At 31.2% G+C, this 13,873-nt stretch overlaps 1 protein-coding gene across 2 annotated transcripts in view; it reads left to right on the plus strand.

The window, feature by feature from the left end:
• The window catches only part of Mct1 (Monocarboxylate transporter 1), a 56,205-nt gene that overhangs the window by 37,866 nt on the left and 4,466 nt on the right, over positions 1 to 13,873 (plus strand). For both annotated transcript variants that reach the window (XM_088265698.1, XM_088265700.1), the window contains exons 3-4: positions 3,907 to 4,026; positions 12,075 to 13,244. In XM_088265698.1, coding sequence (XP_088121824.1) covers positions 3,907 to 4,026; positions 12,075 to 13,244 — 1,290 coding nt within the window. The remainder of the gene's footprint in view (positions 1 to 3,906; positions 4,027 to 12,074; positions 13,245 to 13,873) is intronic.

Raw genomic sequence — 13,873 nt, forward strand, 5'->3', positions numbered from 1 at the left:
GCCTTTTGTGGATACTTTGCACTTGGTGCAATGTTACCCCAAATGTGGTCAATACAAGTCAGTTCTTAAAAAAATATTATTTTTACAAAAACTTGACAATGTAACTAAAAAATACAGCATTTGAGAAAAGCAGGGCCTATCTACCTACGATTTAGAGACCACTCGCTTGTTGTAACTAGTTTCAGTATACTGATTCCACTGGATTTTTTCGGACACAATTTTCAGACAGAAAACTTTCTTTACGTTCGGACAGGAAAAACGCATTGAAGCAATAGCGACCGACTGTTACTTCTGTAAACTAAAAAGTAGATTGAAGTGCCATCTATCAGAAACAATAGAAAGTAGAATGAAAAATGACATGTATCAGAGATGACCAGCTCTACAATTTCTTTACAGAAGGTGGTGCAAAGTATCACCCATGGTGCAAAGTATACCCACTTTACGGTACTTAAAAAAGATCTAAGAACAATTTTACCAGGTTTACGTTAACTGGTAAATAAAAACATAAAAACCATTTATATTTATATATATATATATATATATATATATATATATATATATATATATATATATATATATATATATATATATATACAAATATATATATATATATATATATATATATATATATATATATATATATTATATAAATATATATATAAATTTATGCTTTATTAATACAATTTCGTGTATTCGAAAATACTGGCATATCATCTAAATTATAACATATAAAAATTCAAAATGTTTTTGGTTTAATTTACTTATTGATTTCATCACCAAATTTAAACGTATCAAAAATAAAGTGATCTGCATTAACATTAAATAAATTTGATGGGATGAAAAACTTTTTAGATAATTTGCTGAGTGAAAATGTGAGATAGCAGAGCGAATAATTGAATCTTGAAGACGAACGAATGAAGAGAAATAACAAATTAGGGCATAATGGGTACAAATGGTATGAATCGAGAACAGTTTGCGAATACTGGATACAAATGAGCAAACTGTACATGGTACATTATGGAGTTAGTATGAGAGCACAGACATAAAAATGAAGTAAAAGTATCCATTGTTACTCACTTGTGTAACTTTGCACTAAAATATCTTACTGTAACATGCAATCGTGACGCGAAAACATTATGTCTAAAGTTCGATAAACTATTCTGCATTTTACAAGAAGTATTGTTTTATATACGTACACAAGACACATTGTTTGTTTTTCAAAACTATTTTTCAACATTGAGACTTTTTATCGTATAAAACAATCAACATCACACGCAAATCATGTCATTGTTAAAATTTATATAATTGATCACAGAATTATGATTTTATTATATTTATTTTACAGTATCATATTTCTACCCTCGTATTATTGATGTCTTCGATAATGTAGGAATTGTAACTCGGTTTTTAGGTTCGAAACTAAAAGTATATACGTTTTATTAAAATGTAAACAAACCCGTATTTTAATGTTAAATAACAACGAATTTAATAAACTCGTTGTGAGATTAGTTGTAATTAAATTAAGCTTATATAAATAAATGTATTCCTTTAGTTAAATTCTAATGCGACCAAAAAAAACAGAATGGTGAATTTACGCTAGTTTTGAGAAAGACTTATGAAACTTAAAATAAAGTTTTTTTTTTACTTTTTCAAAGCAACACGAGTACGCTTGTGTACTTTGAGACTAATATTATTAAAAAAAAAATACACACGTGCAAACATTTACCATTCTACCCATGATTGACAACCACACTACCCTAACTGTAGGAACTCCTAGATATATAATCAATTTCATTTTTCATCTATGTTGACGTATCAAAAAAATATGTAAAAAACCAATGTTCTAATGCCATTAATGTTAGTACATATGAATAGTCTGGGGTTACCACACTCTTCAATACAATTCAAAAGCTAAACGCATTTCAATTTCTCAAATTTCTACATCCCAAAATATAGATTATCAGTTCATATTTTAACACTTTAAAATGCATTTACAAATATTACTAGATATGTTATTGATGCATTTTACACTTGTTAATTGGATTCGTAGCCTTGTGTTCCCAAATAATCATGCTTTATTTATTGCACGTGGGACAAAATGGTGGATAATTTGGCAGAGTTTAATATCTACACATTAATATGGCAACATATCCGTCTAATATTTAATATGATCAGGCTTTCACATACTTATATTATCTTAATTTTGTATATTTGAAAATACTTCAAACGTTTCAAATCAAAAATATTTCAAATTTAAAATACAAAAAGTTTTTATGAATACTTTTCTTATGTAAATTTGTTTTGATTAAATTTTCTTATAAATTTCTTTCGCTTTAAGCAATTTTAAATATTTAAAAGGTCAACTCATCTGATGTAAAATTAAATATATGGGATGAAAAATATAGAGGTGACATTCAAGTGTTTTTGAAAGAAACTAAATCAGGGATAAAATCATTCATGGTCCATAGAAAGCAACTTGATACTTTTATCAGTATATCGCCGTCTAGAATATCCAGGATTTTTATGATAACGATGAATAAAATATTCTATCCTTATTTTATGCATTTTACATCCATAAAACGATGTTTAATAGTTATCTGGAATACATCGAAGCACGCGTCACAATTGATTTACGAAATAGTTGTTATTACAAAGTTTTTTTTTTTTTTAAATAAAACTGGATAGATATCACCACAATGCGACTGTTTTTTTAAGTAATGAAAAAACTATACTTTGTTCATTATTGCTATTTGAATCCATTTCTACCATCCTTTTTAATAAATTTTAACTGTCTAGAATATCGTATAACGAATTTTACGTATGATTTTTAATTATTACGAAAACTATAAACAGGCACTTTAAAATAAAGTATACTTTATCACTTAACTTATGTTTGTGGCCATTGATGAAATTATATTTGTAGTTATTGCCATGGAATTACAGACAGAATTTCTAGGTTTAAACCCATTATGCAATAACCTGATTCCTGATTTTAACCCTTTTAGGCTTACCAGAAAATGTAATTTAATTGAAATAGTAAGGTTTATCATAAAAACATATTATATTCACTGCTCCTTTTTCCCTCTTGGTGCAAACGGTAAAGGGACCGGCCATGGTACACTGTCACAGCAGCGGGAAAAAATAATTATCAGGTTATAATATTGATCACATGACCGCAGTCGTACTTATTCTAATAACGGAAGGGCGGAAAGCAGTGAGAAAAATCAAAATGAATACCATTATTTCTTGAATTTTTTTCGCACATACTTTGTGACACATTTTATAAACTTTATAAAATACAACGACTTTGTTTTAACCACTTTTTTTTTTTATTATTAGTACACTTTAACCAATCGGTTTCCACAAGAACCTTGTCATCATCAGGGTTTATTAAATACTAAAACGTTAAAATACTCATAGTCAATTACATTCACTTACCAAAAACTTCCACACACTCCGTATACCATATGAAAATATGATTTAAAAACTCCTAAATGTTATTTTTTCAATAAAAATAACAAAATAACAGATTAAGATAAGCAGATTAATTTTATTTTTATTTTGTACAATATTATACATAAAAACTTAATAGTAATAATAATAATAGAGCAATACCTCATAATATTGAGTTATTTGTTATCCGAATCACGCTTTTTCATAAGTCCTTTTTAAAACATAATCCGCTGCATACAATTTCCAAAAAGGGGGAAAACCACCGTTGAATTAAAAATTTACATGACTCAATTCTTTGTTCCATTTTTATTTTGTTGTGTTTTTAAGATTTTTATTTTATTTTTTGTCGAAAATATGTCCGTAATTACGCTGCCTTAAAGTAAGGTGAAATGGTCCTAATTGTTGTGACGTAATCACCCCAATCTATTCTAACCTTGGCGTTCCTTGTTTCAGCCGATGGGATGACCTACTCCTTCGGGATCTTCTACGTGGAGTTTTTGGAATATTTCCAGGAAGGGAAGGGGAAGACAGCTTGGATCGTCTCCATTCTAGTCGGCGTGACGCTGTGTTCAGGTAATTTACCGTCTTTATTGCAAATTTATATGGAAAATAAACAGGTGACGACATTTTAAAGGGAGCACTTTGTCAAATCTTCCTTTCGTGAGATGGGAAACTAGTACACATTGCTTCGGAATATGTGGTTGGCAGAAAAATAATGAAAGTAGACTAAATGCAGATGAAATGTCATCTTACTGATAAATATGCGGCAAAAAGATTTATGCTATTGTAGTTTACTATCATTTGTTATTATTACATCACAAAAGCACTTTTTTATTTGTTTTTTTCAAGAGTTTGTTTGTTTTTTTATTCATACAGTAATGGAAGTTTACTGTATGAATAAAAAAACAATCAATGCTTAATACTACATAAAACTACATATTACTAATGAAAGAACAGTGAAACAAGGAAAGAATACAAGGCTGAGATAAGCATTATCGATAAAATTAAGAAAGGTATGTTGAGAAAGTTTGGGCATGAGGAACAATTGAGTGAAAAAAAGAACAATAAAATAAATTTATCTAGCGAATATAGTTAGATAAAGGATGAAAGTAAGAAAAACTTGATGATTAAATATTTCAAATACTTAAAATCAGTCAAATACAAAAAAAGGATAATCAGTCGGAATAATCGGCGGATATACATGGAGAGATACATGAATTTGGAGCAGTCCAAGATTGTTTTTAGATTGGTTTTAGGTTCATTTTCCTCTGCCCACCCCTGTGGAGAAGCGGCACGATGATTAGTTTGACTGTTACGCATCAATCTATGATTGAAAACATATGCCGGAATTAAATGCTTATTTATTTATCGCTTTTATAAACATTCATTTCGGGATGGCAAAATTATCGCTTTTCTGAGAACGTCATAATATTTTTTTCACAAGGAAAGATAAATTACACCTGCACTTTTCATAAATAATCTTAATAATTATGTAAATATTTTCTACAGCTCCTATCTGAAAACAAATATTTTAGGAGATCTGAGCTATTTCAGCAAGGTGACCATTATCGTAATGAAAATAATTAATTCGCCCTCTCCGATAAATTTGTAATCTATTTTTCTTTCTCTATAAATAAAGTGAAATTACTTTGAAAAGAACTATTTCATTGGCAAAAGAAAAAACCTGAATTTCTTGATCGATTACAAGAAAGTCAAAATAGATTATCATTGAATTTATTATAAATGCGATCTCTTAGACGTATTTATGTTAAAATAATGTATGATAGATGTTCGAATGGTGATTAGTAGAAAAAGAATGCAAGGTTGAGATAAGCATTATCGATAAAATTAATAAAGCTGTATTGAGATGGTTGGGCATGTGAATCAAATGAGTGAGGAAAGAACAAATTTATGAGAGGAATGTGACTGGTAATAGAAGCAGATGAAAACCGAGAAAATCTTAGAATGTTCAAGTATTTTAAATACTAAAAATTGATCAGGCCAGGAGTCGAAATAATTAGGGGGTATGTTTGAGGGTATGCATGAATGTGGAAGAGGCAAAGATTGTTTGCAAAGACAGAATGGCGTGGCGTTATGCTCTCTGCCTACCCCTGGTGGGAACCGGAGTGATGATTAGTTAGTAAATTGTATTTTTTAATAAAATCTTAAATCACAACATTAAACTGTTCGATAAGATTTGTATGGTAAAATAATCATAATCTTTCGTTCTTATGAATAAATATGTATATTTAAAAAATACATAAATTTATTGAATATCGCTTTTTTGCTTCCATTTTTTTTACATTATTTAATGAAATGAAAAGGATTAAAATTGTAAAGAAATTGTTCTTAGATGTCAGTATTGAAATGTAAATGGTATTCATTAATTTATTTTCAAAGCTAGTGCAAGGTAGTGGGAATACTGAATGAGTAAAAGCCTTTTATAGAGCTTGGGGCATTGAATAAACGAATTCTAAACCACCTCCTGGACTGAATTTGAGAAGCGCCTGAAAATTAGTTAGGGTGGTTGGGGATGGAACGCGTCATTCCTACCCCATTATTAAACGGTGCTTCCTTTTCGTATCTGCCGGCGCGTCAATCTACCGTAAAGATCTCTCTTTGACCTTATTTCTACCTCTTAAATACCCTTCCCACTCATTTCGTCTACAGTTCAATAACAGGTTTAAACAGCCGACCGATCTAATCAAAAGCATAATGGATTTAATTTAAAAGCTGTGTATATGTACAAACAATTTTTTTTATACGGATGTTTGTGATAGATTTCTCTTATCTTCCTGTTCCATCCGTTTATCTAATATTTTTTTGTAATTCAAATATTACCATTTAAAAATAAACAATCAAACAGTTTTAGCAAATATAAATCTATCAGCGAATGCTTAACTGGCAGTACAAAACGAAGTCCTGGTTCCAACCCTTATGTATGGAAGCGAAGCATGGAGTTGGCAAAAGAATGATGAAAGCAGACTGAATGTAGTCGAAATGCGATCCCTCAGACGAATGTGTGGCAAAACGATGTTTGATAGATGTTCGAATGATGAAATAAGGAAAAATGCAAGGCTGAGAAAGGCATTATCGATAAAATTAAGAAAGGTGTGTTGAGATGGTTTGGTCATGTGACAAATTGTACAAAAACAAACATGTACAAATTTATGAGGCGAATGTAGTTGGAAAAGAAGCAAAGAAAGACCGAGGAAAACTTGGCACAATCAGTTTTGTCAAATACTTGAAAGCGGCCGGGTTAGGAGTCGTAATAATCGTCGGGTATGTATGAATGTGGAAGAAGCGAAGAATATTTGCAAATGACAAAAACGAGTGGTGTGGCAAAGGGAAGGTTAATGTGAATAAATAATTTTAATTTAAAACAAAATAATTTTCTTGATGAATACCGCTTTTTATTAAAATCTATTGTGATACGTATTTCATAGTCTGTTTACATGGTGTGTGTGTATACAGTCCGTAAAATCGGGTATTTACATTTTTCGGGAATTTAGTATTTTTCACAATATGTTAATTATATTTTATTTATTGTTTTGGCATTAACTTTGTGGTAAGACATGTTACAATGATTAAAGAAAACGCTTGTTTTTTACCACTTGAGTTTTATTATAGACTACATGTTTCAGAAGTTAAACTTCCATCATTTAGGTCTGTATAATAACTATAATAAATATAATAAGTTGTAACATGTAGTCTATAATAAAACTCAAGTGGTAAAAAACAAGTGTTTTCAGTAACCAAACATCGACCCACTTATAGCTACCCGTCGACAACAAAGTTTGAACCTCTGCAGGTCATAGCAGTACTGTGTACAGCGTCCCTTACAAGCTCTGCACTGTTTTGGGGGAAGGGGAGTGGCCGATTTCGTTTTCGATTTCATAGCTCCATGAACTACTTCATTATCTTTATCATTTTTGTATAGTTTCGCTGAAGACAAGATGATGCACCCTAAAATAAGATTAGAAGATATTGATAAAGATATATAAATATATATATATATATATATATATATATATATATATATATATATATATATATATATATATATATATATATATATATATATATATATATATATATATATATATATATATATATATATATATATATATATTTATATTTATATATATATATTTATATATATATTTATATATATATATATATATATATATATATATATATATATATATATATAAATATGATATATAAATATGATAAAGAAGATATTGTCCGCCTCCTTAGGTGATGGTCAACACGCTCGTCTAGCGTGCTGGAGATCCCGGGATTGATTCCCAGGGAGGGTCAAATAAATATAAGTAATTTTTCCACTCTAATATTTATTCAATATTGCCCTGGACTGGTACCTGAAGCGGAGGGCTGATCACCATTCCTTCATTTGTAATGATCGAGATAACACTGCGTTTATATGATGCAGTGCCCTATGCACCATTGGGGTGCGGATAAGGCTTTGAATGATAAAGGCAATGAACATATTATTTTGAGAAATAAAAAGACTTTGTTTTTTGATCCACTCACATTTTTATTAACCAACTAGTTTCGGCAGCAACCTGTCGCCCTCTTCAGGGTTAAATTTATGACTTATAAATTAAATAAATTAAACCCTGAAGAGGGCAACAGGTTGTTGCCGAAACTAGTTGGTTAGTAAAAATCTGAGTGGATCAAAAAACAAAGACTATTTATTTCTAAAAATAATATATCAATATGATCCACAAGGTTAATGCTTTTAATATTCAAAACGCAATAAACATTTTGACATCCCTTATAGATGAGAAAGGATATAGAAGTCTGGGTATTTACAGGGCTTATGACCTGTCGGAGGCTGGTTAAGTGACCACTGTACACACGTGCAACGTTCACTATTCTACCCATGATTTACAACCACTCTACACAAAATTTGGGAATCAAATTATAAGTGCAAAGAATCTAAAAATGATGATTTAGAAACAAAATTTAAGCTGCATAAAAAAATGTTTTCAGGCGTTTCCCAGTTTGCAAAAAAATATTTAGGTTCCCGGTAAGGATCTTGCAATCATTAAAATAAAAGGGTCTCTGGTATATAAAAAGCTTTCTCAATACAACATAGATGGCTCTAGTGAACTCACATGTACTGTGTCATGAGATTAATGATATGTATAGGAGTTCAAAAATTTGGTTTTCAATCATGGTAGATAGAATAGGCAGACTTCCATATTCTTCTATACCTTTATTGAGATGTCAATATGTGAAAACAACTGCTAAGTGGAGAAACCCAAATTTGTGAACAAATATTTGGACACATTCGAAATGTTATAAAAAGCAATTAAGTCTAGGCACTTAAGAATAAAGCAAAATATTGTTTTAAAAAAACCCGTTTTCCGCCTTACTGCGCCATAGATCATGTAGTCAAAAAATTAGACCATACGTACCAGAGCAGGGTGGGTATAGTCCCCAAATTATATAAACCTTGGAGGCTTAAAATTGGTATAAATATATATGTAGTAAAATATTTACCAACTACGAAGACGAACACTACTAACGTTTTCATGTTGAAGAATTTGATTTGTATAAAGTATTGTGTTGTATGTTAAAGTTTCAAAAATGAAGGCTTCTTTGTATTTATACAAAAAATATTTTAAATTAATTCCATATCAAAATCAAATTATTTTATGCATGTTAAGGTTTATAGTCGTTATAATCGGTTAGAAACACTATAATTAAGACTATCGATTTGAAATGAATAGTTGCGATATGAAATGTGTCGCCTACTTTCAAAATTCGCCAGATCCAATTTTGTAGAATGCCAATTGTGGGTTTCATTATTTAAAATATTTATATACTTGAAAACCCTGCTAAAAATACTTATATAACAGCGTTGTATTTCAAATTCTGCTAAATTCATGGAACTTGCTTTCTGACCCATATCGGCCAATCAGAGAGCGGGGATAGATCAATAATTAAGATGGCGTCATTATCGGTTTGTGTCCCGTGTTTTTTATTAATATTGAATAATTTTCTAACAAAATGGAAAATCTCTATTTCATAGTATTTTATCTAAAGATAAACAAATCTTTTAAACATAAATGTTACCCGGAGAATTTTGCATTATTGTAAAATCGACTAACATGGATCTGGGGGATTATGAGAGTACGCGACACAAATGCTAGTTGACCATTAACCGAAACTACGCAACAACTACTATTTATTATGTACAAATAAGGATTGATCTTACGCGATGTATAAAATGATCGATAAGCCAGCCAAAGTCAGGTTGTAAACCTAATAAATGCTCAGACTTCCAAATTCCCTTCGTATGAAATTATGTCTCTTTCATCTCTACCATATATAAGGATAGTTTTATTATGACTTGATTTTTATATATATCTCAACGTAGATGAAAAAGTCTATTGAGATAGAAATATGGATGAATGGGTACACCTACCATTAGATGATTTAAGTGATCACCTTTAATTTGTTACTTAAATTTCTGGAAATTGTATATGGGCTTAAAATTTATATACTTTTGAGTATAATGTTGTCTACGACATCTATGGTTTAAACTTAAACTAGTAAATAAGCAGAAACCTACATAAAATATATGTAAAATTATTTTACGTACTAAAAAATATAAATTAGGATATCATAAACCATTTTTTTTCTACAAACCCTTATCCGCTCCCGTTAGTGCATAGGGCACTGCATCATATACAAAAAGTGTGATCTTAATCGTTAGCACATGTAAGGTTATCAGCCCTCCGCTTCAGCTACCAGTCCAGAGTAATATTGAATAAATATTAGAACAAAAATCACCCATATTTAGTTGACCCCCCTCCCCTAGGAATCGAACCCGGGACCTCTACGGTAGCCTAGCGTGCTGATCATTACACTACGGAGGCGGACAGTTATTTATACCAGTTTTATTTATAAATTATCAAAATAAACCAAAACTATAATAAATTAATTTCATATATGATGTATGAAGTACGCGCACGTTCTCATTATACTTATTTTAAAATTTGGAAAGAGCGTTTGCAATTTTCCATTCGGAAAAACCAATGTCTGCGTGGGACAAAGTTTTTCCTTTGTATTTGGGTGTAACGTTTTAAGAAGCCCTGATTTGAAAATCGTCCGTCTGGTTTGAATTTAATAAATAAAATCATTCACCGATTTTTTTTACATTTCACATGCAAGAAAAAGGAATAACAACGTGATCACATATTTCACTCTCTCGTTGCTCAGAAAAGCTACGTGAATTCGATTCGGGTTTAAAATACATTTTACATTTAATTTCTTGTGATACGTAACTTTTATTTATGGGCGTGTATATTTCTGTTATCGTAGTGGGAGTAGGTACTGTTAGTGAATTCAAATCGATATTTCAACCTTTGTAGCTATGTCGAGTAAAATATCATATGTATTCTGATTTTCAATATAATTATGGTGCAGTGAAATCGTTTACAGCGAATAAAAACCTAAAAGCTGAATGTAAACTGGCAGAGTACAACGAAGTCCTAGTACAAACCTTAACATCCGAGTATATTTAGAAATGAAGCATAGAAATTATATAAATAAATAAAAAAAACGTGCAGTTGATGTGCGATCACTTAGACGAATGTTCGGCAAAACGTGTAAAAAAAAAAACAAACAAACAAAAGATGTAAGTCTGGTGAGTGATAAGCATTGATAAGCATGATGACTTTATATACATAATACTATAAGCGTGGACGGGTCCAAAAGAAAATAAAGGTTACCAGAAATCTATATTATATATATATATATATATATATATTATATATATATATATATATATATATATATATATATATATATATATATATATATATATACATATATATATATATATATATATATATATATATATATATATATTATATATATATATATATATATATATATATATATACATATATATATATATATATATATATATATATATATATATATATATATATATATATATATATATATATATATATATATATATATATATATATATATATTATATGTATATATACATATATATATATATATATATATATATATATATATATATATATATATATATATATATATATATATATATATTTATATATATACATGTATATATATATATACATATATATATATATATATATATATATATATTTTGCATGCATTTTCACATTGCTGTTATATTTGGGTTACACGTTGGTGTAAACCGATAATCTTATTTGAGCAGATGTTATTTATTGATTGTTATTGAATTTTGTATATGTTATTTGACTTGTCTTTCTGACCGATTGAAACATTCTTCAATGCTTATACATATTCATTATTTTCAAATAATCAACGCAAATGTCTTTTTGGCCCTACTGTTAACATTAAGAGCGGTAAACATTGATTTTTTAAGACATTAATGAACCATTACTTTACTGTGAATAAACTTTAAACCCAATGTTTACTGGCGAGATCGTATTTTTAATGTTTTTTATTGTTATTTCGACTTGTTTGAAAATACTACTGTTACGAGCGTAATTACCCCTGTTGTGATTTGTAGACAAAAATATTTACAGTTAACTGACCGATCACGTGCTTTTTATTTACAGGACCGATATCGAGCGTGTTCGTGAACTGGTATGGGTGCCGACTGGTGGCGATGTGGGGCGCAGTGTTGGCGTCCATATGCGTCATCATCAGCGTGTTCGCTACCAACGTCGTCACCCTCTTCGTCACCATCGGCGTGGGAGCTGGCTTCGGCTTCGGCCTCATATACCTTCCGGCCATCGTCTGCGTCACGGTGTACTTCGAAAAGTACCGGTCTCTCGCCACCGGAATAGCCGTTTGCGGATCTGGAGTGGGCACCTTCGTATTCGCTCCCCTCACAGAGAAACTCATCTCTGAATATGGATGGAGAGGGGCTATGCTCATAATCGGAGCTTTAATTCTAAACTGCGTGATATTTGGAGCCCTATTCCGACCACTCGAAACAGAAATCCCCGATGACTTTGCGGAACCACCCACGGAGATGACCTTACTGAGTTCGGAAAAAGTCAACGAACTTTCCCGAGGAGCGTATTTAGAGGTAGTTCCTGTCGCGACCAACGGGGACTCTATACAAAGATCGCACAGCACAGATCACATGAGACAACATCCCAGGGTTCAGGGTAACGGAAGACCGAACGGCCAGATGCCGACAAACGGAAAATTAAAAAATGAAAGTAACACAGCGCGCCTCGCACTCAGTCAGCCCATGTTGAACATGACCGTGGAGAACCCGAGAGCGAATAGAAGTCAATCCTTGAGGCGAGCGGGCAGCGGAGTGATGTACAGACCGGATATTTTGTACCAGGGGAGTCTGGTGAATCTGGCAGGGCACCGAAGGGGAAGTACGACACCCGAAGAGAAGAACCTCGTCGGTAAATACGGGTCCAGAACCAGCGTGAGATCGCAAGTGGCGCCTCCTGCCGGGATACCGACAACCAAAGACTTCAAAGACACGATCCACAGCCTGATAGACTTCACACTGCTGACGGATCCCGTGTTTATAATATTCACGATATCGAACTTCCTGACGAGTGTCGGGTTCTACATTCCCTACGTGTATATAGTGGCGCAGTCTGATGAGTTAGGCATACCCAAACATCTCTCCTCGTACCTGCTGAGCATCATTGGAATCGCAAACACCCTAGGCAGAATAATATTGGGTTATCTTTCGGACAAGCCGTGGATCAATCGGTTGGCCATTTATAACTCATCGCTTACTATCTGTGGTATATGTAAGTATTGTCATCCTTAAAATATATGTACATGATCATACTTTATTAATTAAAATACAATTTATAGGAATGTTTTAAGGATTGCATCCTAAAAAGAATTATAAATTAGAGGAAATAAGTTACGTTTATTAAAAAGGTGTATTATACATACTGAAAATGTAAAATCTTGCAAAGGTTTGCCACATTTTACAAATGTCCCGTCGAGGCATTTTCAGTAAAAAAATTAAATTTAATAACTTCAAAATTTTATTCAAATTCTCTGGACTCAATTTACAATTTAATTTATGTCAAATGAGACTTTTTTTATCAGTTATTCACAAAATTTTCAGGCTGAAAAAATCAGTTGCCCGTGTGTAGTATTCGAGCTTTTTATGTGTAGATTTTCAGAGTTTTTCAGGATTTCTTTTATTTTCGAGTAGCTCTACATTGGAGACATCACTGTCAATAACGGTGACATATTCCGAGGTATTGGGACAAATGGCAACCCTAACGTAGTGTGCAAATGGGTAAAGATGGAAAATTTGGTAACTTTACGAACAAACTCTCTCGAACTAAAATACAATTTTTAATTGAATTATAAACATATGTTTAAGCATTAAAATTATTATGACTTCACTTTAGAAGTTAGA

The sequence above is a fragment of the Brachycentrus maculatus genome, unplaced genomic scaffold (genome assembly GCF_059751285.1).
Source record: "Brachycentrus maculatus isolate JH-2025_06_01 unplaced genomic scaffold, ASM5975128v1 h1tg000257l, whole genome shotgun sequence".
In the NCBI taxonomy this organism is placed as follows: domain Eukaryota; kingdom Metazoa; phylum Arthropoda; class Insecta; order Trichoptera; family Brachycentridae; genus Brachycentrus; species Brachycentrus maculatus.